Source organism: Poecile atricapillus, chromosome 1 (assembly GCF_030490865.1).
Source record: "Poecile atricapillus isolate bPoeAtr1 chromosome 1, bPoeAtr1.hap1, whole genome shotgun sequence".
In the NCBI taxonomy this organism is placed as follows: Eukaryota; Metazoa; Chordata; class Aves; order Passeriformes; family Paridae; genus Poecile; species Poecile atricapillus.
Window position 1 is genome coordinate 1,173,446 of NC_081249.1, and position 27,360 is coordinate 1,200,805.

Consider the following 27,360-nt stretch of genomic DNA (forward strand, 5'->3'; position numbering starts at 1 on the left):
GCACCAGGGGAGGCTCAGATTGGAGATTTGTTAAAAAAATTTCCCTCACAGAGTGGTCAGGCCTTGGGATGAGCTGCCCAGGGCGGTTTGGAGTCGCTGTCCCTGGAATTGTCCCAGAGGAGTGTGGATGTGGCCCTTGGGGACAGGGTTTGGGGTGATGCTGGGTGGGACTGGGTGATCCTGAAGGGCTCCTCCAGCCCTGGTGATCCTGGGATTCTGGGACCTTCATTTTTCTGCCTTCATGGGGGACTGGATGGGGTTTAGGGTTTTGTGCTGGGCTCGGTACTTTCAGCTTTATGTTCTTTATGGAATGAGTAAAAACCACGGAATTCATGGACACAGAGAATTCCACACTGGCTGGGGTTGGGAAGAACCTCAAATCCCACCCAGTGCCAGCCCTGGGAGCAGAAGGAGAAGGAGGGGAAATGGTTTTACCTGCAAAGCAGTGAAAATTTAATATATGAGGGTGGGATTTGGAGACTGAAATTTGGTTACTGTGCACATGAATGTTTCAGCAGTTATTTTTATTCCTCTTCTTCCTTTAGAAACTTCTCCCCAGTTACCAGCACCAGAAAATGTGGAGATTTATTCCTACAACTTCCAGAGTGTGCTGAGGTGGTCTCCTGTTGTAGTGGAGAACGGCTCGGTGTTATACACAGCCCATTACAAAACGTGAGTGAGCAGCTCTCAAAACAACTCCTTTTCTTCTAATCCAGAGTAACAACCGGCTCTAAAAATCCCAGAAACCCTGAAAATGAATGGTTTTTATCACAGATGTTTTTATGTATCCCCAAGAGCAGCTCCTGAGGATACCCAGAGATGTTGCACAGGAATTTTAGCTTTTCCTGGTTCTCTCTGGCCAATTTAAATCCTTCCAGTCTGAAGGTGTGAGGTTTAGGAAGAGTGACACGTCATAGCTCCAAGGTAGTCATGAGTTTCTTTGTTACACAGCAAGATATATAAACAGTAATATAATATAATATAATATAATATAATATAATATAATATAATATAATATAATATAATATAATATAATATAATATAATATAATAATATTATAATATTATAATATTATAATATTATAATATTATAATATTAATGTAATATAAAAATAAATATATTTATAATATTATTACATCAATTACATATTACATTTATTTTTTAGTTCTTATTTTAATCAATATTTAAATTATTTATAATTTATTATTAGTAATATTTCATTATTTATGGTTTATTATTTATTATATTTATCATATATCCTTATAATATTATATTTATATAAAATATATGATAAATATAATAAATATATAAATAGTAAGGTAATAGATCTATTAATATAATAAACCTATCATATAAAAATAAACATATTTATAATATTACTATATTCCTATTATATTATATTTATTATTTTAACCATTATTTATAATATTTTATTGGTAATAATATTTCATTATTTGTTATTTATTAGATTAATTATATTTTATGATAATATTACATTTATATATAATATAAATATATAATACATAAATATAATAAATACATAAACAGTAAGGTAATATATATTAATATAATAAATATATCATATAAAAAGAAACATAATATTTATAATATTATTACATTCATTACATATTATATTTATTATTTTAACCATTATTTAAAATATTTTATTAGTAATATTTTATTATTTATTAGATTAATTATATTTTATGATAATATTACATTTATATATAACATAAATATATAATACATAAATATAATAAATATATAAACAGTAAGGTAAGGTAATATATAATAATATAATAAATATATAATATAAAAAGAAACATAATACTTATAATATTATTACATTCATTACATATTATATTTATTATTTTAACCATTATTTAAAATATTTTATTAGTAATATTTTATTATTTATTAGATTAATTATATTTTATTATATTAAACTTATATATAATATAAATATATACCTAAATATAATAAAGATATAAACAATAAGGTAATATATATTAATATAATAAATATATCATATAAAAATAAACATATAATATTTATATTATTATATTCATTACATATTATTTTATTGTTTTAACCATTATTTATAATATTTTATTAGTAATCATATTTTATTGTTTATTATTTATTAAATTGAATATATTTTATTATAATATTATAGTTACATATAATAACATATATAAAATTGTATATTAAATATATAATAAATAAATATAATAAATATATAAACAGCAAGATATAACATTTTGGTCCAATAGACCAAAAGAAATAACTTTAAAATGAAAAAAAATTAAATTAAATTACATTAAAATTTAAAAAAAAATTCAGAATAAACATGGGTTTATTTTGAATCTCTGAACTTTGCTAAGCTCTGCCTAAGCTTTGCTAAGCTCTTTCGTGTCTGCTTTTTACCCCACAGTCTGTTACACACATATTACATATACACACTCTATTACAACATCTGGGCTCTTTCTCCATAAAATCCCATCACCTTTAGTCTCTTCACCATCTTACCCAATACAGTTTCTCACTTACAACTATAGGAATAAATATAATATATATATATATAAAATATATAGGATAAATGAGTTTATCATTGCTTACTGCCTGTGCACCTTTATGATGACACCAACCCAACAGAAAACACGAAATATTGAGTGAGGCTCCCCAAAAATCACCCACATCACTTTTGTGAGGCAAGAAAAACCCTTTATTGCAGGGTCTTGTCAACCTTTAATGAGCTTCTCCCACCAGCTCACCCTGACTGGTAGAGGAAACACCCTCAGAACATCTGTGCCTTGCTTTGGGAAATTAATTCCACAAATTAATTCCACAAACAATCCTCCGGTGAGAATGGGTTCCTGAGGGTTTCCCTTGGGAACAGCCAGCGTTTGAGAGCTTGAAAATTCCCTCAGGTTCAGAAAATCATGTCCACAGTGTAACTTTTGGTTTTTTTGTTTTGCTTCTTGTACTTCTGCACTTCTCACACCTGGATTGTTCAGTCTTTTTTGAGCTGAGCTCTTTTGGAATACTCCCAAATTCTGATTATCTCAGTTCTCTGGGACAGGAAGAAAGTTCCAAAGCTCATTAGGATTTTGTTTCTCTTGTTTATTAGGATGTTATCACAAAACTTGGCAGGTTTTTCTAGACCTTCTGCACAAGTTTAATTTATCTTCCCTTTTGGTTCACTTTGGCTCTGATGGCACAAAATGGCTCTGAACCACGTGGCAGTTTCATCTTTATATCTATTTTTATCTGATTAACAATAGACATGCAAATTATTTTTTTTAATGACTTAATGACCTGTGTGCTGCACTGCATTTTTTATCTAATCATTACTACTACTCAAAACTCCTAGAAGAAGAAAATGAGGAAGAAATAAGGAGGAAAAGAGACAACACCTTAAATACTCTATTTTCTAAACTAGTTTATACTTTACCTTTTTCACCCAGTGACTTAAGAAAACTCTCTAATCTACACACACATTTTTAGCTTTTCTATCTGACTTTAACAGTTGTTTTCATGAAAACACGCCCATAAATTTAATGTTATATGAAATTCAGTGTTCTGGATTTCAGAGTGTCCTAGTTTGGGGCAAATTTGGGAGAAAATCTCCCAAAAACAAAATTCAAATGACCCCTCCCCACAACTGGTTTGGAAAGAAAAAAAAAAATTCCTTGGAGAGAAGTAGAAAAAGCTGTTTATTTAACAGAAATTGAATAATATTAAACAATAAAACCTCTCACTGTTTGATAGGATGGTGAATCCAGGAAGAAAAGTCCTTTTCACATGGTGTAGGTCAGCCTGCTCAGGTTCTTATCAATCTCTCCAGGGTTGGAAAGTGCTGAGGCCCAGGTGGGTCACAGGTGTGAGTTCCTGGGGTTTGTCAGGGTGTTTTTCAGTCCAAAACAGGTTTGAACAGATCCAGGAAAAAGGGAAAACAAAGGTCCAGGGAACTCCTCTGCCTCAGCGAGCTAAAACTAACTAAAAACCAGAGAGAAGCTCTGTCCCGCTGTCTGTCCATGCTGCAGACACCACAGTCCAGGAGCGAGATGTGGGGGTGTGATGTTTTTCTTTAACACAAACTGCAGCTTCTTCTTCCTCCCCTTTGCTCTCAGAGCCAGTCTTAAAGGTGCAGAATTTAATATATAACATAAACCAGGAAATTTGGGGATGCAAACACCATAAAGTGACCCCAGGACACAGAGGCACAGGAAATTTGGGGATACAAACACCATAAAGTGACCCTAGGACACAGAGGCACAGGAAATTTGGGGATACCAGTATCATAAAGTGACCCCAGGTCACAGAGGCACAGGGAATTTGGGGATACAAACACCATGAAGTGACCCCAGGACACAGAGGCACAGGAAATTTGGGGATACCAGTATCATAAAGTGACCCCAGGACACAGAGGCACAGGAAATTTGGGGATACCACACCATAAAGTGACCCCAGGACACAGAGGCACAGGAAATTTGGGGATACCACACCATAAAGTGACCCCAGGACACAGAGGCACAGGAAATTTGGGGATACCAGTATCACAGTGACCCCAGGACACAGAGGCACAGGAAATTTGGGGATACCAACACCATAAAGTGACCCCAGGACACAGAGGCACAGGAAATTTGGGGATACCAGTATCATAAAGTGACCCCAGGACACAGAGGCACAGGAAATTTGGGGATACCAACACCATAAAGTGACCCCAGGACACAGAGGCACAGGAAATTTGGGGATACCGGTATCATAAAGTGACCCCAGGACACAGAGGCACAGGGAATTTGGGGATACAAACACCATAAAGTGACCCCAGGACACAGAGGCACAGGAAATTTGGGGATACAAACACCATAAAGTGACCCCAGGACACAGAGGCACAGGGAATTTGGGGATACCAGTATCACAGTGACCCCAGGACACAGAGGCACAGGAAATTTGGGGATACAAACACCATAAAGTGACCCCAGGACACAGAGGCACAGGAAATTTGGGGATACCAGTATCACAGTGACCCCAGGACACAGAGGCACAGGAAATTTGGGGATACCAGTATCACAGTGACCCCAGGACACAGAGGCACAGGAAATTTGGGGATACCAGTATCACAGTGACCCCAGGACACAGAGGCACAGGAAATTTGGGGATGCAAACACCATAAAGTGACCCCAGGACACAGAGGCACAGGAAATTTGGGGATACCACACCATAAAGTGACCCCAGGACACAGAGGCACAGGAAATTTGGGGATACCACACCATAAAGTGACCCCAGGACACAGAGGCACAGGGAATTTGGGGATACCAGTATCACAGTGACCCCAGGACACAGAGGCACAGGAAATTTGGGGATACAAACACCATAAAGTGACCCCAGGACACAGAGGCACAGGGAATTTGGGGATACCAGTATCATAAAGTGACCCCAGGACACAGAGGCACAGGAAATTTGGGGATACCAGTATCACAGTGACCCCAGGCCAGGTGTCAGAGGCAAGAGCACACTCTGTGTGTGTCAGGCTCAGCCCCAGCTGTGTGTGACTGTGTTTGCTGTGCCCTGCAGAGGTTTTTTCCAGGAGTGGAGCGGGATGGGCTGTGCTGGGAGCCCCCAGCCCCAGTGCAGGTTCCCCCCGGAGCTGCGGCGGCGCTGGACGGTCGTGCTGCGCGTCAGGGCCGAGCTGGGCGCCCTGGCCTCGCCCTGGGTGCTCACACCTCCCTTCGTGGCAGAGATGAACAGTGAGTGTTCCTGGGGGTTCTCTGGGGATATCTGTGGCTCTGCAGCTCCACAAAGGCTCCCCAGGGTTTGGTTCTGCTCTGCTCTCCCGGGTGGCACCAGAGGAAAGGCTGAGCCTCCCGGGGTGGTTGAGCCTTCCAAGGATGCTTCCACAGTGTTCTTGTGCTGGAGGGTTTTCCACCTTCTCATTTCCCCACACACAAACTCTCAGGTTTGTGGCAAAACCACCTCTTTCTGCTGGACAGATCCCTTTGCTGATAAACATCAACTGGCCTGATAAATTGTAGTGATGAATTGTCCTCATGGGAATAAATGGTTTAGATAAATATAAATTGTTCAGATAAGTATAAATTGTTTTTGCTACAGTGTAGAAGTGGCAAGGCCATACTTTAAATCACACAAGGTTTGGGTTGGGAGGGACCTCAGAGCCCACCCAGAGCCACCCCTGCCATGGCAGGGACACCTCCCACTGTCCCAGCTGCTCCCAATGTCCAGCCTGGCCTTGGGCACTGCCAGGGATCCAGGGGCAGCCCCAGCTGCTCTCTGGTGTGAACAAGTGTGCTGCTGCTGTCCTGGCATCTGCTCCTTGCCTTGGTTTTAGGATTAGGAAAAAGGCAATGTTCAGGATAAAAAAAAAGTAGCTTTGAAGTGGGAACTTAGCAGAGCTCAGGGGCAATCATGGTCCAGGCTCCAGAGTCTGAGATTTCCCCTGGTTCTAAATCTGGATTTTGTCTGGCAGCAGAGTGAGGAGGTGCCTGAGTCCTGCACTGATGGGGAACCTGGGGGAAGCAAGGAGGAATCACCTAACCCATCCCAACAGACAGTACAGAAATGCTTTTCCTGTTTTGTATTTCACCCAGGACTGACTGGGGGAGTTTGGGCTGCAAGGATGAGTCTCCTCATAATAAGGCACAAGTTTTTAGTCACTTTTCTAGGAAGATTGCCTTTCAAGACCAAAAAATGAATATTGTACAACTGTCTTAGTGTAAGCCATTGATAAAACTCCCTTTCCTCCTCTCCCTAAGAATATGGACAGCAAATCTCAGCTGCAGAAGGAATTTGAAGAGCTGGTAACACAGCAATTCACAAAAAGCTGTTTTGACTGATTGGGTTTCCTGGTGTCCAAGTGTTGAGTGTCTGTGTTGTCCCACAGGACTGGGAGTGGGATCCTTGGGAGTGTGGGACAAGGCAGAGGCTTGGGGTGGGAGAGGAGGAATGGGGTCATTCTTGTGTCAGCTCCCAAAAAACAACTCCATGGCTCCTCCTTCGGTGCTTGGATCAGAGTGGCCGGATTGGAGGCACAGTGAGGAACTGGTGCATGCAAGGAATGATTTTTGCTGTAAATGAACACTCCTGAGAGCACTCTTGGGGTTTTCCATGATCTACACCCTGGGGCACTTCACAGAATGTCACCATTATCCTAATGGACGCATAGAGACATCAAATCAAGGAGGGGAAAAACTCCTTTTTCCTCTTCCCATCTAGGGAGCAGACAGTGGGGTTTTGGGGAGCATGGAAGATTCAAAGATAATGATTTTATGGCCAGTAACTGCAGATCAACTGAGATGCTTCCATGCATTTACTTTTGGTTAATATTTACCGAATTGCCCGGAAAAATTAAGCAAATACTGTAAATGCATGAAGTAGATGAGGAAATGCTTTCCCTTTCTTGAACAAAAGCTGTTGATACTTGAGCTGTTTGCTGAGAGTGTCCAGGGCAGGGAACGGAGCTGGGAAGGGTCTGGAGCCCCAGGAGGGGCTGAGGGAGCTGGGAAAGGGGCTCAGCCTGGAGCAAAGGAGGCTCAGGGGGCCCTTGTGGCTCTGCACAAGTCCCTGGCAGGAGGGGACAGCCGGGGGGGTCGGGCTCTGCTGCCAGGGAACAGGGACAGGAGGAGAGCTCAGGCCTCAGGCTGGGCCAGGGGAGGCTCAGGGTGGACAGCAGCAGGAATTTGCCCATGGAAAGGGAGCTCAGGCCTTGGCAGGGGCTGCCCAGGGAGCTTTGCAGTGCCCATCCCTGGAGGTGCCCAAGGAAGGGCTGGACGTGGCACTCAGGGCTCTGCCCTGGGGACAAGGTGGGCATCGGGCACAGCTGGGACTCCATGGGCTGGGAGGGCTTTTCCAGCACCAGGAATTCAGGGATTGTGTGGAGCTGGAGGCAGCTGTGCAGCCCAGGGATTGATTCCCTGCTCTCTCTGTTTGCTTTCAGCCACTCTGGGCCCCCCCAGGGTGAACAGTGTGAGCAGCAGCCCCGACTCTCTGCTCCTCAGCATCAGCCCCCCCTTCACCCCTGAGCCTGGGGACCTCGTCCAGTACCACGTGTCCTACTGGGAGAACACAACCAGTGCTATAAAACAAGTAAGGATTCTCCCCAGTTTGTCCTTCCTGCCTGGGGACTGAGGGATGGGGGTCAGTGTCCCTTGGCAGGACAGCAGATGGGGGCAGAAAATCCCTGGATTTTGTGTCCAGCCAGGGTCACCAGGTGGGCTCCTGGGAAAAGGCTTCTGGCACAAGGATTCCAAAGCTGGAAACCTTTCCTTTGGGTGGAAAGGGATTAAACCCCTCTGCAGATCCAGGGAGAGAACTGGTGCCAAAGGTGACTTTTGATTCCACAGTTTGCTCAGGCAATTTGGAAAACTCTGGAATCTCTCTCCTCCTTTTGCTGTGCTGGGGCCTGATGTGCCTGATCCCAGGGCAGGCAGAGGAGGTTTTTGCCAGGAACATGCTGGGATGAGCTGGGATGAGCTGGGATGAGCTGGTCCTGTTCATCCTGAGGCTCTTGGGTTTTTGGGATCATCATGTGTTGCCTGTGCCCCAGAGGTGCAGGGGAGATATTGAGTCTGGCTTAAAAAAAAAAAAAAGAAATTAAAAAAAAGAGGAAGAATGTTCTAAATTACGTCAGTCTGAAGTCAAACACTTAAAAAAAAACAGAAGTGAAAAAAATAATTTCTTTAAAACCTCCTTTTGCTTCAAAGTCTTGGGTAAATTGGTAAATTGTTTCCACTTCCTTCCTGCCTTGCAGCAATGTGTGTTTTTGTCACACACAGAACACCTTCTGCTCAGAACCAGGAAAGGAGTCAGAGTGGTTTCATTTTCCCCTTCCCTGGGTTTTGCTCCCTGCAAAAGCTGCATCAAAACTCCCCAAAAAAAACCTGAATTATTCCACTGCTTCTGTTATTTGGGAAAGCTGAGTGAGGAAAAATAAAATCTGGGTTTCTTGAATGAGAAACTTAAATGGGGAGAGGGATATTTTTGTTGAAAACCAGTCTGGATTTTACAGTAACACCTTTTTTTGTTGTGTGTGTCTTTTCAACAGAAGCTAAGTGGAAGCAAGACACTATTCCAGATTGGAAATCTAAAGGAATCAACACTTTATTGCTTCAGTGTTCAAGTGCAGCTGAAGATCTACTCAGGTCACCTCTTACAGGGACAGCAGAGTGTCCCAGAGTGTCACAGAACTGCCCTCAGTGGTATGGAATGGGAATGGGATTTTTGTCTGGAGTGGGATGGGGTGGAACACAAGTCCTGGGTCACCTGGACTGGTCCTTTCCAGGGGAATTCCTGTCAGGAATGCTGAGAGCACCACGGGGAGCTCACCCTTGGCATTAGTGCCAAAAGAATCAGGGATTTTCAGCCAGGGATGGAAGGTCTGGGTGGTACCCGGCCCTTTCTCCTTTTCCTTCATAATCCTGCTGTAAAATGGGATAAATGGATTGATCCCAGGGCTGGAGCCAGGCTGGGAGAGGTGGGGGTGCTCAGCTGGACAGGAGAAGCTCCAGGGAGAGCTCAGAGCCCCTTGCAGGGCCTGAAGGGGCTCCAGGAGAGCTGGAGAGGGACTGGGGCCAAGGGCTGCAGGAATTGCCAGGAGCCAGGGAATGGCTTCAGAGTAGGATTTGATGGGATCTTGGGCAGGAATTGTTCCCTGGCAGGGTGGGCAGGGGCTGGGATGGAATTGCCAGAGCAGCTGGGGCTGCCCCTGGATCCCTGGCAGTGCCCAAGGCCAGGCTGGACATTGGGAGCAGCTGGGACAGTGGGAGGTGTCCCTGCCATGGCTGGGGGGGAGCTTTAAGGTCCCTCCCAACCCAACCCATTCCATAATTCCATAAATATGAACCTTTCATATGTATTTGGATGTTTTTCCTTCTTTTCCAGAGGCAACCCAAGCTGTGCACATCATCCTCCTGTTTGTCCTGGCCTTACTCTTCATGCCCCCAGTGACATATGCTTTGCTGCTTCTGTGGAAGTACCACCAAAAAATCAAATATTGGGCTCAGCCACCCCTGCAAATCCCATCACACTTCAGGGAGGTACGTGGGGACCTTCAGGGCTTCTCCTGTAGAAGAGAAACTCATGGGGAACATCCCCAAAAGCAGTTGCTGCTGAACAGAAATAGAGATGAACACGTGATGTGTCAAAATGTGCCTTTTCTGATTGTCATCTCCCACTTCTTTCCTCTTTTCTGAGCTCAAGGGTCTTTCCTGTGCCCTGGGACACAACCCTGGCTGTGCTTTCCTGGAAAAGCCTGGCTGATCCTGCTTCCTCTTCCTCTTCCCTTGCTCCTCTCAGCCTCAAACTGGGGCTCACTGGGGCCACAGAGCTTTTGTGGCACAAGGACTGGAGGCAGGAATAGGATCTGGAAAAGCAAAATCAGATTATTTTTATTTTACAAACCTCGATTGCTTGTTTTGACGCCTCAGGATGATCTCAAGGGGACGTTCCTGGGCAGTTCCTCTTTTGTTTTTTATCAGGACTGAGATGAAAATCTCACCCTGGGACATTTTCCTGCTGGTAGCTCAGACATTTCTGGGCTAAAGCAGTGGTTTCAGTCCTGCTCGTCTTCCTCTTTTATCCTGGCACAAGAAGCAGCCCCTAAGCCAAGTTTTGATATAAAACTTCCTATTCAGCATAAAATTCTTTAAAGCTTTTATTTGTGTGGAGGTGAATATTTTGTGTCTGTCACAGTCCTGTGGTTCTGGAAGGGAATTCCCAGGGTTTTGTAGCCAGAGTAAATAATTTTCTGTCTTTGTGTTTCCTCAGCTGGCATTTCATAGGGGTCACTTGTCAAGTGAAGTGCATCTCATTTAGGGAAAAAAAATCCATGTGTGTTGGGTTAAAATGGCAAAAAAGAATCTTTGTGCAAGGTATTAAAATAAAGAAAAAATATCCCTGTGCAGGGTATTAAAATAAAGAAAAAACTCCTTGTGCAGGGTATTTAAATAAAGAAAAAAATCCTTGTGCAATGATTAAAACAGTAAAAAAGTCCTTGTGCAAGGTATTAAAATAAAGAGAAAAAATCCTTGTGCAAGATATTAAAATAAAGAAAAAAAAAATCCTTATACAATGATTAAAATACTAAAAAAAAATCCCTATAATTATATTGAAATAGTAAAATATCTCTGTACAGGGTATTAAAATAGGAAAGAAATCCTTGTGCAAGGTATTAAAATAAAAAAAAAAAAATCCTTGTGCAGGGTATTCAAATAAAGAAAAAAAATCCTTATACAATGATTAAAATAGTAAAAAAATTCCCTGTAATTATATTAAAATAGTAAAATATCTTTGTACAGGGTAAAATAGTAAAAAACTCCTTGTGCAAGGTATTAAAATAAAGAAAAAAAATCCTTGTGCAAGATATTAAAATCAAGAAAAAAAATCCTTGTGCAATGATTAAAATAATAATAATAAAAAAATCCATGTAATTATATTAAAATATAAAATATCCTTGTACAGGGTATTAAAATAGTAAAAAAAATCCTTGTGCAGGGTATTAAAATAGTAAAAAAAATGTTTACAGTATTAAAATATTTTAAAACTCCTTGTAGAAGATATTAAAATAATTAACAAACAATTGTGCAGGGTATTAAGAGTAAAAAATCCCTGTAAGTATATTAAAATAGTAAAATATATTCATGCAGGGTATTAAATAGTAAAAAAAGTCTTTGTACAGGGTATTAATATAGTAAAAAAACCTTGTGTGGGGTATTAAAACAGTAAAATAATTGTGTAGAGTGTGAAAAGAACTAAAAAATTAATTGTATACAAAGTATTAAAATAATTAAAAAATAATTGTGCAGGGTATTAAAAGAGTAAAAAAATGCTTGTGAGTATGATAAAATAGTAAAATATCCTTGTACAGTGTATTGAAATAATAATAACTTTAAAATCCTTGTACAGGGTATGAAAACAGTAAAAAAAATCTTAGTACAGAGTATTAATGTAGTAAAAAAATATGTTTGTGCAGGTTGTTAATAGTAATAAAATAATCCTTGTATAGGGTATTAAAATAGTAAAAAATTCCTTGCTCTAAGAATAATAATAATAGTAATAATAGTAATAGTAATAATAATAATAATATCATCCTTGTAGATGGTAATAAAGTATTAAGAAAGTCTGATAATAATAATAATAATAATAATAATATCCTTGTAGATGGTAATAAAATATTAAGAAAGTCCTTGTATGGGGGTATTAAAATAGTTAAAAAATAATTGGTCTGGGTTTTAAAATACTTCCAAAAATAACTGTACAGGGTCTTAATAATAAAAAAACTTGTTCTGGGTATTAAAATAATAATAAAAAAAGGAATTATGCAGGATATTCCAACAGTGCAAAGGACCTGCAAGGCCTGAGGCTCAGCCTGTGCTCTGGGGAATTTTCCAGATTAATGAGCAGCAAAAGTGGATCCCTCTGCACAGCAGGGCCTGGGATGGGGCAGGACACTGCCAGGAAAAGGGCAGAGTGTTTAAAAGGGGGATTTTTAAAAGGGATCAGCCTGGAACAGGAAAAGAAGGAAAATAAGGGAATTGGCAGAGTATTTAAAATGGGGATTTTTAAAAGGGACCAGCCTGGGATAGGAGAAGAAGGAAAAGGGAACTGGCAGTTCTGTGGGAACTCCTGTGGTTTCTCCCATTCCCAGCAGGATCTGAGTTCCAGGGAGCAGGAAAGCCAGGCTGAGGTTTGCTCCTGTCTGGAGCTGGATCCATTTGGGTTTTTGGAAAAGGAACCCTCATTAACCTCATTAGCCTTGTTGTGACTGCAGAGAAAGTGGAGCTTTAATTGAAACTTCTGATTTCATCTTTCTAAAATCACTTTTTTTAAAGCTGCTTGCATTAATTACCACCCTTTGTTGGATTTATTGCCCTTGGAGAGCTGCTGAGTTTTGGAGGGAAGGGGAAATCAAGGGTGGCTGCAGAATGGGCAGAATGTCAGGATTGCTGGTGACAGCAGAAGCTGCAGCTCCCACTGGCATGGAAAGATTGCCCAAAATTTATTTAAAAACAACAACCAAACACCCAACCAGGAGCTGCAGCTGTTTTACCTCACTTGAAGGGGTATTGGAGGGGTAATTTATTTATTTTCCCCCACAGAAATAAGGGGTTTTTGAAACATTCTCTTTGTTTAGTGTAGTCTCAAGGAAGCCCAGGATGGAATATCCAGGTAGCAGCTCCTGCTGTGGGTTCTGGGCTGGAACAATTTGTTCTGGGGTTTCTAACAGGGAGCTAAACCTGGTGTTTTGTGGTTTTTTCCAGTTCCTGAGGGACCCTGGCTTGTCTGGCTTGGAGCTGTACAGTCCTGCTGAGGAGGAGCCCCAGGCCCTGGTGGTTGGAGAAGGAAATGGCCTGGAGGATGAGGATCCTTCACCCAACACCTCCAGGGACAGGGGGGACACTGAGGGGACACCCCAGTGAGTGGCACCTGCCCCAGGACTGGCCAGAGGCTGCTCCCATGGCTGCTGGCAGGACAGCCCTGAACAGGGAGCCTGGGATCACAGGATAATCCTGAACACAGATCCTGGGATCACAGGATAATCCTGAACACAGATCCTGGGATCACAGGATAATCCTGAACACAGATCCTGGGATCACAGGACAATGCTGAACACAGATCCTGGGATCACAGGATAATCCTGAACACAGATCCTGGGATCACAGGATAATCCTGAACACAGGTCCTGGGATCACAGGATAATCCTGAACAGGGAGCCTGGGATCACAGGATAATCCTGAACACAAATCCTGGGATCATAGAATAATCCTGAACACAGATCCTGGGATCACAGGACAATCCTGAACACAGATCCTGGGATCACAGGATAATCCTGAACACAGATCCTGGGATCACAGGATAATCCTGAACACAGATCCTGGGATCACAGGATAATCCTGAACACAGATCCTGGGATCACAGGACAATCCTGAACACAGATCCTGGGATCACAGGATAATCCTGAACACAGATCCTGGGATCACAGGACAATCCTGATCACAGATCCTGGGATCACAGGACAATCCTGATCACAGATCCTGGGATCACAGGACAATCCTGAACACAGATCCTGATGCTCCAGGGGCCTCTGCCCAGCTCCTCCCGCTCCTCGCTCTGCCAAAAGCACTGGGAAGAGGGAGTGTGGAAGGGAAAGGAAAGGAACACTAAACTGCCTGCAGACAGGTGGATAAAAGGGGTAAATTCCCACTCCAGCTTGGAGGAATAATAGCACTTTATTGATGTGGGATAACCTGGGACTTTCCAGGGAGTGAAGAGTTGCAGTGTAAATTCCATTTCTGCTGGTTTTGCAATAATACTCCCATTCTACCCACTCCAGTCTGCTTTCCTGAATCATTTCAAGTGCAGCACAAACTATAAAGAAATTTGTAGGTACTTTCCTTGGGATGAGGCTGTGCCAAGAACCCCTCCCAGAGAGGTCAGCTCATATCTGCCTCCTGCCAGCCTCCTGGAAGCATTAATCTGCTCCTGCAGCCAGCCCAGGGCCCTGCACACCACAAAGGACCTGAGGAGAATTTTACTCCGAGTTTTTTACAGCCTGTATCAGTCACTGTCACACACTAAAAGCTCCTGTTGACACCAGAGTTTTCTGGTTTTAGTGCCTTAAAGCAGAAGAGCCCAAGTTAAATCCCACATCACCCCCAGTGGGGTCTGGAGTGTCCAATAAAGCACAAAGAACAAATGAACCTCTTCTGTAGTAAAAAGATGGAGTTGTTTGGTTTGTTTTTTGGTTTTTTTTTCTGGGGTTTGATACCAGAAAATTGATATGAATTGTTTAAAAAAAAGCAGTAAGAAATGTGGGGTTTTTGTTTGGAAGTGGCTGGTTGGAAGGCCCTGGCAAAGCTGGTGCCACTGTCTCAGCCTTTCCAGCAGCTGCCAAAAGCTTCATCAGGTTCCTTAAAACAGATCTCATCCCTTGGGATCAGCCAGGCTGCTGACAAGGGATTTCAGGGAAGGCTGACTCATGTGGGAATGGTCACATCAGCACCAGGCCTGCTTTAATCACCCACACTCTGAGGCTGGGCTGGGAACAAAGGGCACAGCTCACAAAAAGGAACAACCAAACTCACCCTGAAATAAGGTTAAAAGCTCCTGGGAGTATCTGTGTGTATTCCTGAATAAACCCTGGACTGCTGTCCTGTGTGTATTCCTGAATAAACACTGTCCTGGATTGGCTTGTTAAATATTTTTACACAAACAATTAAAAAGCATTTTCTGGGAGTAACTCCAGGGTTGTTGTCACTGAGCCCTCCCTGTCCCCTTGGTTTGTGCCAAGTGTAAAGTGTCCCCTGGCACTGGCAGCCATTCCCTGGCTCCTGGCAATTCCTGCAGCCCTTGGCCCCAGTCCCTCTCCAGCTCTCCTGGAGCCCCTTCAGGCCCTGCAAGGGGCTCTGAGCTCTCCCTGGAGCTTCTCCTGTCCTGGTGAACATTCCTGGCTCTCCCAGCCTGGCCTGCATGTTCAGGTTCCAAGTCCAGGCACAAGATCCTGGCACTGGGAGTTGTTACAGGATTAGTTCCAGGCCACGCTCCTTCCTGACTTCCTGAAGAATCCAACAAACAGTCCCAAGCTCCTGGGCAGGAAAGCTGCCAGGCCTGAAGACAAAGCCTGGTTTTACTGGGTGGTGCAAGCCTTGTGCCAAGGTGAGTTCCTGTACAATTTCCCTGGGAATTCACGGTTTTGGGCACTGAGTTCACTTTTATTGCAGCTTTCTGGAATTCCAGCCAGGGGGATGGGGTTACTGCAGCCAGGACAGCTCCAGAGCTCCTGCCCCTGCAGCAATTCCCACCTGGAGAAGGTGACAAAGAGTTTCCAGTCACCAGCACTGCATTTCCACTCAGCTCTCACACCACTGAGGCAGCAGCCTTGATTTGGGGAGCTGTAAAAGCCTTGGGACTCAGGGGAGAGGCAAATGCTACAAAAACCACAGAGAACTCGTGAGAAGGACTCACCCCCAGCAAATGGATCTACAGGAACACTCCAGGGATAAGAAACATCCTCAGCCTCACTTTCTGTTTCACTCCACTGAGATGAAACTGGATTTCAATAATTCATTAATGGAAACAGCCATAAAATGTAAGAGATAAATACATTTTAACTGGGGCAACAGCAGCCCTAAAACTGGGTGTGAGTCACTGCTAGAATTTATTGAAAATTGAAATTATTACAAGGTTGAGCAATAAATCCATCTATACCCCACTACCTTTTAAGCAGAGAGGGAACAGGTCAGGAGAAATCAATTTATCAGCAAACAGCTTCCCCTGGAGACACTGACACTTGCACCAGCAGCAAGACATTGCTCTGACTCATTTATTCTTTATATCAAGTACAACTGGCAACAGTTTGTTGGAGGTTTTTGTTTTTTTTATTATTATTATTCTAATATCAGGAAATACATTAAATACCAACTGGTATCTCTTACACTGAGCAGCATGAAATTAATCCCAAGGACTGTGGTGCCAGCAAATGTCCTTTGTGCCAGAGCCATCACAAGTCAGGAATACTTTGCTTTGCCATGCACAACCTGCTGAGTGTAGGGACTCGCTTAAAAACCCATAACCTTTTACCAAAAGAAGGAGAAAAAAAAAAAAAAAGAAGCTACTTTATATTTACCTGAACAATAATATAAAATTCTTAAAATCAGCTCTTATCCCAGCCCCTGCTCCAGGGATGGGCTCTGTCCTGTTTGCTCACTACTTGTTGGCTGAAGCCTTGGCCACGGGGAGGTTTGGAAGATGGAAAGCCGTGGATTTGAAGGAGAAAGCCTGGAGATGTCAGCAGGAAAGCCTGGCAGCCTGCCATTCCCTTTGAAATGATAGATCCAGTCCTATGTACATATTCACAAGAGTGTCCTGGGAAAAGAGGAGCTTCGGACAGAGCCTGGAATTGTCTCAGTTCCACCAGTTTGGGAAGCAAACCAAGGACAAAGGACTGTGAATTATCTACGTACAAGAACCACGTGGCAACTATGCTAAGCACAGGCCAGCAGTGAGCTCAGCCCCACAGCTCTTCTGTTCTCCCAAACTTGTAGATCAGAGTGCTGGGGGGAGAAAATACAAGAGATAAAATAAAAATCAGACCACACACAAGGTAATTTTAACAATATCCTTAAATCTTATCCCGTGCAAGTCACCAGCCCAGCCCTGAACTTTTGGTCACATCAGGATTTGGGTTTGGTGTTTGTGTTTGGTTTCTCGTGCATGGCTGGAACTGTGGGAGCAAACTGAAGCTCAGACAAAAATCCCATCCAGTTTCACAGCCCTTCTGAAGGAAAAGCCTGGGATTTATGAAATTCAAGGAGTCCAGAGCAGCAAGTCTCACTCTGGCACCTGGGAATCAGCTCAACATGACAGGATGTGCTGGGATGAAACCTAAACAATTCCATTTTTGTGAACAATCAGAAAGAATATTAAGCCTGTGGTAGAGAATCAGATCCATATTACAATTTGATTTCCAAAATTCCAAGTTTTGGCTGCCCCATCCCTGGAAGTCTCCCAGGCCAGGCTGGCCAGGGTTTGGAGCCACCTGGAATAGTGGAAGTTGTCCCTGCCCAGGTGGCACTGGATGGGATTTAAGGTCCCTTCCAACCCAAACCTGGGATTCTGAATAAGGCTAAAAATTTCAGGCACAGAATCTGCCTTCAGCAGTTTCCCTTTTCAATCCCAGAGGGGATTTAGGAGCTGCTGTTCCCTGCAGGAATATCCCTCATTTCCCAGATCCCATCGATCCAGGTCACTGCAAAGCATCTGGTGTGGGGCTGGAAGGAAAAGGATCAGCCAGGAACTGAAAGAAGGAGCTGAGATGAAACTTTTCAGTGACTGATCTCAGAACTGACACTGTTTAACACTTTCAGTGCCTTTTATTAAAAAAATCCATGGATTGCAAAATGCATTCCACAGCTAAAAAGAGTTATTAGAGACTCCATATCGATTTTCAACTGTTACACAATAGATGTAATAATATTATTTGAAATAAATCCAGTGTGCTGTTACAAAACACAGCAGCATGCTCCTACAAAAAGGAAGTGCCACTCTTTCTAACAGTGAGCTCAGGCAGTGAAAGGAAATCCAGGGAATATCAAGTACCAGAGAACTGAGGCATTGGTGTGAAATAGTCTGGAACAGGGGAATTGAATCCCCCAGCTGGCTCTGCTGGGAGGGAAGCCAAGGGATTGGAGGACAGAGGTAAATTATTGCCATTTTCCAAAGACACTGGCAATCCCTCATCCAGAAAACTCAGTGCATCCCTGGCCATCCACATTCCAGAGCTGTTCATCCAAGGGGAGCAGAGACAGGACCAACAGGAGTGTGGGGGAGCCAAGAGCCTGAGCAAATCAAACCTTGTTTCTAAGCTCTGCAGCTAAGGGAGGAGAAAACAGAGCTGCCCTTCCTGGAGTATCAATGTGTGGAGGCAGGAAAGTCCCTTTGGAAGGAGGGGAATTTGCCCAGGTAACTTACCTGAAAAATATTAATGCATTCTGGAAAAACACTGCTAATCCAGGGTACACATTAGTGTCTGCAGAGGAGGAACACAGGAAACAGTTCTTTAGTTCTGACAGGTGGGTTTAACAGAATATTCCAGTTACTGGGAGCTGGGTTTAACAGGACATTCCAGTTACTGGGTTTAACAGAATATTCCAGTTACTGGGAGCTGGGTTTAACAGAATATTCCAGTTACTGGGTTTAACAGGATATTCCAGTTACTGGGAGCTGGGTTTAACAGGATATTCCAGTTACTGGGAGCTGAGTTTAACAGGATATTCCTGTTACTGGGTTTAACAGAATATTCCAGTTACTGGGAGCTGAGTTTAACAGGATATTCCTGTTACTGGGTTTAACAGAATATTCCAGTTACTGGGAGCTGAGTTTAACAGGATATTCCTGTTACTGGGTTTAACAGGATATTCCAGTTACTGGGAGCTGGGTTTAACAGGATATTCCAGTTACTGGGTTTAACAGAATATTCCAGTTACTGGGAGCTGGGTTTAACAGAATATTCCAGTTACTGGGAGCTGAGTTTAACAGGATATTCCTGTTACTGGGTTTAACAGAATATTCCAGTTACTGGGAGCTGAGTTTAACAGGATATTCCTGTTACTGGGTTTAACAGAATATTCCAGTTACTGGGAGCTGAGTTTAACAGGATATTCCTGTTACTGGGTTTAACAGGATATTCCAGTTACTGGGAGCTGGGTTTAACAGGATATTCCAGTTACTGGGTTTAACAGAATATTCCAGTTACTGGGAGCTGGGTTTAACAGAATATTCCAGTTACTGGGTTTAACAGGATATTCCAGTTACTGGGAGCTGAGTTTAACAGAATATTCCAGTTACTGGGTTTAACAGGATATTCCAGTTACTGGGAGCTGGGTTTAACAGGATATTCCAGTTACTGGGTTTAACAGGATATTCCAGTTACTGGGAGCTGGGTTTAACAGGACATTCCAGTTACTGGGTTTAACAGAATATTCCAGTTACTGGGAGCTGGGTTTAACAGAATATTCCAGTTACTGGGTTTAACAGGATATTCCAGTTACTGGGAGCTGGGTTTAACAGGATATTCCAGTTACTGGGAGCTGCATTTAACAGGATATTCCTGTTACTGGGTTTAACAGAATATTCCAGTTACTGGGAGCTGAGTTTAACAGAATATTCCAGTTACTGGGAGCTGAGTTTAACAGGATATTCCAGTTACTGGGAGCTGAGTTTAACAGGATATTCCAGTTACTGGGAGCTGAGTTTAATAGGATATTCGTTACTGGAAGCTGGGTTTAACAGAGTATTCCTGTTATTGGAAGCTGGGTTTAACAGGATATTCCTCTTACTGGGAGCTGAGTTTAACAGGATATTCCTGTTATTGGGAGCTGGGTTTAACAGAGTATTCCTGTTACTGGGAGCTGGGTTTAACAGGATATTCCAGTTACTGGGAGCTGGGTTTAACAGGATATTCCTGTTACTGGGAGCTGGGTTTAACAGGATATTCCAGTTACTGGGAGCTGGGTTTAACAGGATATTCCTGTTACTGGGAGCTGGGTTTAACAGAGTATTCCTGTTATTGGGAGCTGGGTTTAACAGAGTATTCCTGTTATTGGGAGCTGGGTTTAACAGGATATTCCTGTTACTGGGAGCTGGGTTTCACAGGATATTCCAGTTACTGGAAGCTGAGTTTAACAGAGTACTCCTGTTATTGGGAGCTGGGTTTAACAGAGTATTCCAGTATCAATCTCAGACTAAAACCTGGATGCTGTGGCTTGGATTTTCCATAGACCACAGGCTTCCATCCCTGTGGATTTCCTGCCACAAGCTGACAGGAAAAGCACTTTCCTGGAGGAGAAGATACCCAGACTTACTCTGTGTGACATATGCTCCAAAGAGAATCCACATGGAAGCAATGAGGGATCCAAACATCAACATGAAGCCGATGAAGAGCCAGATCCGAGCCCCTGCAGGGGAGAGTGAAATGTGGATTTTAGGCAATCCAGCTGCTCCTCTGGGAGGATGGAATACATTATCTCACTAAGGGCATGAATTGAAAGGGTTAAACCCAAGGATCCAGGACAAAATCCACTTCTCAGTCATTGGGAAGTAAAAATTCCTGTGCAAACGTTCTCAGGAGCTGGATCATGAATGACACACTAAAAAAGCACCACAGGCCACTTCCAATAGCAGTAACTCCCTCCAAATGTACAAATCCCATGGAAAAGGCTGCTGGGATCCATGGGGGAAACAGGGAATTATGAATGGAAGCAGAGAGGACAGCAGGTGCAGGGACACCCAGAGCAGTGACACAGAGGAAATGGAAATGTTTCTGACACATCCCTAGGGAATTCCTGCTCCAGAGCTACCCCCAGGCAGGAACTGATTTCTCCCAGCAGCTATCCAGCTTTTGCAGGGAAGGTTTAGGAAGCCAAGACATCCAGAAGCTGAATTTCACCAAGTTCCCTTTTTAACAAAGCCAGCACTTATCTCCAAGGGTTAATTCTGTAAAGAAATTAATTCACAGAAATTCTCTCCTACTCCTTATCTTCTGATTATTTCTTTCACCTCCACTTGGAAAAATCCCCAGAGATAAATTATCAGTCCTTCACCTGAGCAGGATTTGTAGAGTTCATTTACCTGTTCTTCCTAAGCATCCATCACTGTAGCTGTCTCCTCTCACCTGTGCATTTGATACAGCATTTATCCTGGGGACAAAAAAAGGAGATTCACTTCAGGCTACAGAAAATCAATAGAGAGTTCTAAGTAAAACCCCAGCTTTTTATTTTTTTTCTAACATGTGACAAATTCTGGGGAAATTCCCTGGCAATCTGTGTAGTGACAAATCCCAAATCATCCTTTTTCCTTGCCAATACTGAATGATTCAATAAAAGCTGTTGTTTTATTTACATCTCTACAAAGAAAGCCAGCCTATTGTTACCCCTCCTGTTTGAGGAAGTTTTGGGCAAGGAACAGCTGTAAAAATTGTAGAAACAGAGGGAAATGCAGTTAAATTGTTTCATATTGAGGTAAGTACTGGATTCTCCATCCCTGGCAGTGCCCAAGGCCAGGCTGGACAGGGCTTGGAGCAGCCTGGGACAGTGGGAGGTGACACTGGATGGGCTTTGAGGTCCCTCCCAAGCCAAACCATTCCCTGATTCTCTGATTTATCCATGCTGGACACACTGCCAGCAGAGGCTGGTTTGGTTTGTGGTGTTTATTGGTGAGGGCTCCCTGTCTCCAACACTCACATGAAGAAGGCCAGCGTGGAGAAGACCCCGCAGGTGTGGAAGGCGTGGTTCAGCTGCTCCGGCTTGGGATAAACCACGGCAGCATCGATCATGATCCACCAGCCTGTGAAAAACTGGGCACAGACACAGGGGGTGAGCCTGGGGGCACAGGACAGGCAGGGAAACCAGGCCAGGGCTCTGGGCAGCACTGGTTTAACTGGATTCTAACAAGCACCAGTTCTTCTGGAAAGTGGTTTAAATGTGTTGGACGGGCAGTGCCTGCACAAATCTCAACGTTCCTGTTTCCAGAGGAGTGTTTGGGAGTCAGACACAATTTCTGCTCAAATTAAGGAGTGGGGTATGGATAAATTTATACCCAGAGCAGCTGGGGCTGCCCCTGGATCCCTGGCAGTGCCCAAGGCCAGGCTGGACATTGGGAGCACCTGGGACACTGGGAGGTGTCCCTGCCATGGCAGGGCTGGCACTGGGTGGGCTCTGAGGTCCTTCCCAACACAAACCCTTCCAGGATTCTGTGAAATTCCCAGTTCCTTGTTCCCCATTAAGAACAAGAATCCAGACTAAACACACATGAGATGGAGATGATGCAGAACAGAGCAGTTCTAACAGATTCAGCTCTGCAGGACATCCACAAGGAATTCTTTTTCAAGAAGAGAGAGCAGAAATGGTTCGTGATCAGCAGCATCACGGGACTTGTGAAAACACTGCTGACAACCCCACAGTGCCCCCTGGAAGCAGAGGCTGGATTTTGGGCTGGATTTGGGGAAGTTAAGAGGGAGAACTGACAGAACTTGAGGCACAAGTGTGACTGTGTGTGTGTCCCCAGCCCGCTGTGCCCTGGCTCACCAGCACCCCGGCCACGATGGAGGCGATGGCGTTGCGGCGCTCGCTCCAGTCGATGCACTCGCACTCGGGCCAGCGGAAATTGTCCAGGAACCCTGCCATGGCCACGGCTCTGGCTGCCCAGGCAGTGCTCTCACTGCTCTGGCCACAGCTCTGGCTGCCCAGGCAGTGCTCTCACTGCCCAGGCCACAGCTCAGGCTGCCCTGGCCACGGCTGTCGCTGCCCCGGCCACGGCTGTCGCAGCCCCGTTGCCTCGGCACTCGCTCCTGGGCTCTTCCATCAACAGCCGCTCCTGAGTGCCTGGAACACAGCCAAGGGTGAGGTCAGCATCAGCCAGGAACATCTCGAGGTGTTGGACAACCCTCCTGAGTTACAGTCCAGGGGTTTTCACAGAATCCAGGTTTTCATACAGAACCTTCCGATGGAATCTGCCCCACCCGCAGGATTTGTTTTAGATTGTTTTAAAGCCCTCCCAAAGCATTCCATGATAATAAACTCTACTGATGCTGCATTGAGCTATGTTCACTAAACAACCTCCCTTGCACAGAACTATAAAACAAAATCACCACACAACCCAAAATCTTATGGCAGAACTTAGTCTTTAAGCCATGTCAAGGAGCCTCAATTAAATACTAATATTTACTAATATACTAATAGTCTCCAATCTGACAGATAATCAGATTTAGTGCCTTTTTTAACACAGAGAAAAAGAGCCCAACTCAGCAAATCAACTGGTTCTGAGGGTAAAGAAGGTCTTGCTGCACAGACAGAAGGTCACAGGGAATTTCAAATATGGGAAGAGCAAAGCAAAGTTAATTAACTGACACACAACTGCTCTTAGCACCATTCTAATTTGGTTTAGTCTTGTCAATTCTGCATTTCCCAACCTGCCATAATTCATTTCCAGCCACTTGGTAAAGACTAACAAAAAGGTCCTTGATGACTGTGTGACAGCACAGACTGATGGAGAACATTTTCTGGTTGATAACAGCACTGAGACGAAGTGGAATAAAAATCAATAAATAAACAGTTTGTCTATGCTACAAACACATGACACCTCCTGTGGAAAAGATGCAGAAGTTTGTCCTCCAGAACTGAGTTTCAGAAACCCACACTTGTGATGCCACTTCAGATATTAAAATCAATCAATCAATTTCCAAATTACTTTAATCTGTAACTTCAATGTGGGCTCAGCCACCTGGTTATTCTCCTTGGTGACACCTTTCCCTGGCAATGGTCACATCCCTGCTTGTCCCACAGCTTTCTCAAGGAATCACAGGGCACAACTCCAGGATCAGGGTGGGAAAAGCCCTTTGAGATCATCCAGTCCCACCCAGCACCAGCCCCAAACCCTGTCCCCAAGGGCCACCTCCAGACACCTCTGGGACACCACCAGGGACAGGGACTCCACCACCGCTCTGGGCGACACTTTCCAAGTTCTGACCGCTCTGGCAGGGAAATTTTCTTTTTAATCTCTAACCTGAGCCTCCCCTGGCCCAGCCTGAGGCCTGAGCTCTCCTCCTGTCCCTGTTCCCTGGCAGCAGAGCCCGACCCCCCCGGCTGTCCCCTCCTGCCAGGGACTTGTGCAGAGCCACAAGGGCCCCCTGAGCCTCCTTTGCTCCAGGCTGAGCCCCTTTCCCAGCTCCCTCAGCCCCTCCTGGGGCTCCACACCCTTCCCAGCTCCCTGGGCTGAATTACAACTGCTCCTAAAGCCCTTCCTCATTTTCCACTCTTAAACGGCTCCACTTTCTCTGTTCCTCTTCAGAGCAGAGCTGTGTCTGTTCCTGTCCTGCAGCAATTCCTGCTTTCCCCTCCCAGTTCCTCACCCACCCACACTGCTCCTGTCGCTGTCCCCACTGTGGAGCTGAGGGGCCCTGCCTGGGAGTGGCTGCAGGCAAACAGGGAATCCTGGAATGCTTTGGACTCAAATCCCACCCATTCCCAGCCCTGCCATGGCAGGGACACCTCCCACTGTCCCAGCTGCTCCCAATGTCCAGCCTGGCCTTGGGCACTGCCAGGGATCCAGGGGCAGCCCCAGCTGCTCTGGGCACCCTGAACACAGCACAGGGACAGCCCAAGGGACCTCGGCAGAAAATCCCTGAGGGAAAAAAGTGCCCCAAGGTGACAATGGACACGGGCAGCCAGAGAGCCAGGGGTGTCCTGGGCTGGGGAACAAGAAGCAGGAAAGGGATTGGGATTGTGCCCTGAGCCCCCTGAGGTGAGACCCCACCTGCAGAGCTGCCCCAGCCCTGGGGCCCAGCCCAGGGAGCAGCTGGAGCTGCTGGAGAGAGCCCAGAGGAGGCTCCAGGATGAGCAGAGGGATGGAGCAGCTCTGCTGGCAGGAAAGGCTGGCACAGCTGCCATTGTTCAGCCTGGCCAGGAGAAGCTTTGGGCTGAGCTCAGGGTGGCCTTGCAGGGCCTGAAGGAGCCCCAGGAAAGCTGGAGAGAGACAATTGCCAAGGGCTGCAGGAATTGCCAGGAGCCAGGGAATGGCTGCCAGTGGCAGAGGGCAGGGCTGGATCTTGGGATCTTGGGCAGGAATTGTTCCCTGGCAGGGTGGGCAGGGGCTGGGATGGAATTGCCAGAGCAGCTGGGGCTGCCCCTGGATCCCTGGCAGTGCCCAAGGCCAGGCTGGACATTGGGAGCTGCTGGGACAGTGGGAGGTGTCCCTGCCATGGCAGGGCTGGCACTGGATGGGCTCTGAGGTCCTTCCCAACCCAAACATCCCATGATCCGAAATGCTCAACACCCTTAGAAAAACAGGAAGAAAGCAATAAACTGCATTTAAATAAACCAGCCCCAGTGCAAAGCTGAGGCTCCACAGACAGCACAAGCCAGGCTTGTCCCCAGGAGGATTAACAGGGACAGCCCAGGTACCTCTGGTGGAGGCAGACGCTTCCAGCTGGCATTTCCCACCTGGATAAAGGTGCAGAACTCACTCTCTGCTTTAAACTCTTCCACCCACACACCTCCCGGGGAGGAAACAGGTAAAGCCCTTGGCGTTCCCAGTCCTTCAACGCCCTTCCCACCATCAGCCTCCTCCCCTTTCCCAAGGGCAGCCAAGAACATTCCTCACTCGTGTCCAGCGAACAAAAACACATCTGCAGGAACAAACTGGAGACTCTGAACAAAGTGAGCACAACTGGAGCTGTAAAATCCACCCCTGGCTGATGCCAGCATTGACACTAACCCCACTGGTCTGTCATGCAGACAAGAAAACACAACAGCAGCTCAACACTTTCACCTGAAAATCAGATTTTCTCTCCCAAATGAACTGACTTCACTTGAACAAAATACTGAAAGCAATCAAGGAAATACAAAAAGTCTGCAGGAAGAAAAATGCCTTAATGTGGAATATCATTGGATTAGTAAAGAACAGAACCATCTGTTTCAAAGAGGAGAGGAAAAGACAGAAGGAAAAAGGGAAGCTGGTAATGAAGAATATTCAAATTTTCACTGAAGAAGGTGCACCTTCCACAAGCAACTCATCAGAATATCCTTTAGGTCACACATGTCCCCACATGCACAGAGGATGAAAAGTAAATCAGGAGCTTATGTGAACATTTCTGCTACCCCCACTATCATTTTCCCACTTATTTCAGCGATTTCCTGCAGTTTCAGTTCTCCCTAATCCACAACACTGGGCTCTGCTGCCTAATTAAGTACTAGAGAAAGACAAGAACAAAGAAACGAAGTTTTAAATGAATTTATACAAAAACAAAGGCCGTGTGAAAAACTTATTAAAAAGCGATATTGGAGAAATTTGCATTCCTTACAAAACTCCATCCCTGGCAGTGCCCAAGGCCAGGCTGGACATTGGGAGCAGCTGGGACAGTGGGAGGTGTCCCTGCCATGGATGGGGTGGGAATGGGTGGGATTTGGGGTCCCCCCAACCCATGATTTATCCCTGTACAGGAATGCGCTGCTCAGCCCCAAAACTGCCCGCAGCAGGGGTTCTTGAAGGGGGCTATTAAAGTCTGAAGGCTTGAGGAAGTAGAGGAAAAAGAATAAGAAATAAAAGTCTGGATTTGGCGATTCTCCAGAGGCGGGCTGTGCCTCAGGCCTGCACCGGGAGGAACCGGGGCATGACGGGGCACGACAGCCGCGACCCCACGCTGCTGCCACAGCGGCTCCCGACCGCAGGAACTGTTATTCAGACTGAACAAGACTTTTTTATTTTCCCTTTAACTTCACCTACGGACCCCAACTCTCCGCGGAGCACCGGCGGGGCGTCCTCAGGGCCGGACAAGCCGTGACACACCGGGACGTGCCGGTGTCCCAGGGGAGCGGCCTGGGGGTCCCTCCCGGTCCGGGTCCCGCTCTCCACCCCGCTCTCTCTCCCCATCCCGTTCCCTCTCCCCATCCCGTTCTCTCTCCCGCTCCCGCCCTGGTGCCGGTGCCGTTCCCGGTGCCGCCCGGCCCGGCGCGGCCGCACGTACCCGCTCCTGGGCGCGCCGCTTCCGCCTGCGGGCACCGAGCCCCCTGACTGACGCACGCTCTGGCCAATCAGAACCGAGCGCTGCGCATCAGCCGGGGGGCCGGGAGAGGGCGCAGCGCTGTGATTGGCCAATACGACGCCACACTCCACGAGCCCCGCCCCTTCCCGCTCGGGCGGGAAGGGAAGGGGCGGGGCCAGCGCCTTTCCGCCTTTTCCTCCGGGCCACGCCCCCTTCCCCTCACGGCACCCTCACGGCCCCGCCATGGCCGCCCCCTCACGGCCCCCTCACGGCCCCGCCCTGGCGGCCTCCTCACGGCCCCGCCATGG

General features: G+C 45.4%; 2 protein-coding genes across 5 annotated transcripts; one reads left to right on the top strand and one right to left on the bottom strand.

Annotated features, from left to right (window-relative positions):
• The first annotated feature begins 487 nt into the window (after positions 1 to 487).
• LOC131581250 (interferon gamma receptor 2-like) lies at positions 488 to 14,737 on the top strand. Its single transcript, XM_058843321.1, has 6 exons — positions 488 to 672; positions 5,581 to 5,753; positions 7,958 to 8,106; positions 9,065 to 9,218; positions 9,901 to 10,055; positions 13,278 to 14,737. Exons 1-6 carry the CDS (start codon positions 503 to 505, stop codon positions 13,434 to 13,436), a joined length of 960 nt encoding a protein of 319 aa, XP_058699304.1. The 5' UTR covers positions 488 to 502; the 3' UTR covers positions 13,437 to 14,737.
• A 1,415-nt stretch (positions 14,738 to 16,152) lies between these two features.
• On the bottom strand, positions 16,153 to 27,115 carry LOC131581273 (transmembrane protein 50B). 4 transcript variants are annotated; one of them, XM_058843381.1, is made up of 8 exons: positions 27,035 to 27,115; positions 22,599 to 22,895; positions 21,756 to 21,868; positions 21,145 to 21,212; positions 20,379 to 20,471; positions 18,487 to 18,544; positions 16,980 to 17,069; positions 16,153 to 16,881 (listed from the first exon to the last, which is right to left on the bottom strand). In XM_058843381.1, the coding sequence occupies exons 2-7, from the start codon at positions 22,695 to 22,697 to the stop codon at positions 17,024 to 17,026; spliced, it is 477 nt and encodes a 158-aa protein (XP_058699364.1). In that variant the 5' UTR covers positions 22,698 to 22,895; positions 27,035 to 27,115; the 3' UTR covers positions 16,153 to 16,881; positions 16,980 to 17,023. The 4 variants fall into 4 exon arrangements, 3 of the variants coding, with proteins under 3 accessions (XP_058699364.1, XP_058699355.1, XP_058699346.1); XM_058843372.1 differs by having other exon boundaries at positions 16,153 to 16,896; XR_009278047.1 differs by having other exon boundaries at positions 16,160 to 16,553; positions 16,643 to 17,069.
• Positions 27,116 to 27,360: the final 245 nt, after the last annotated feature.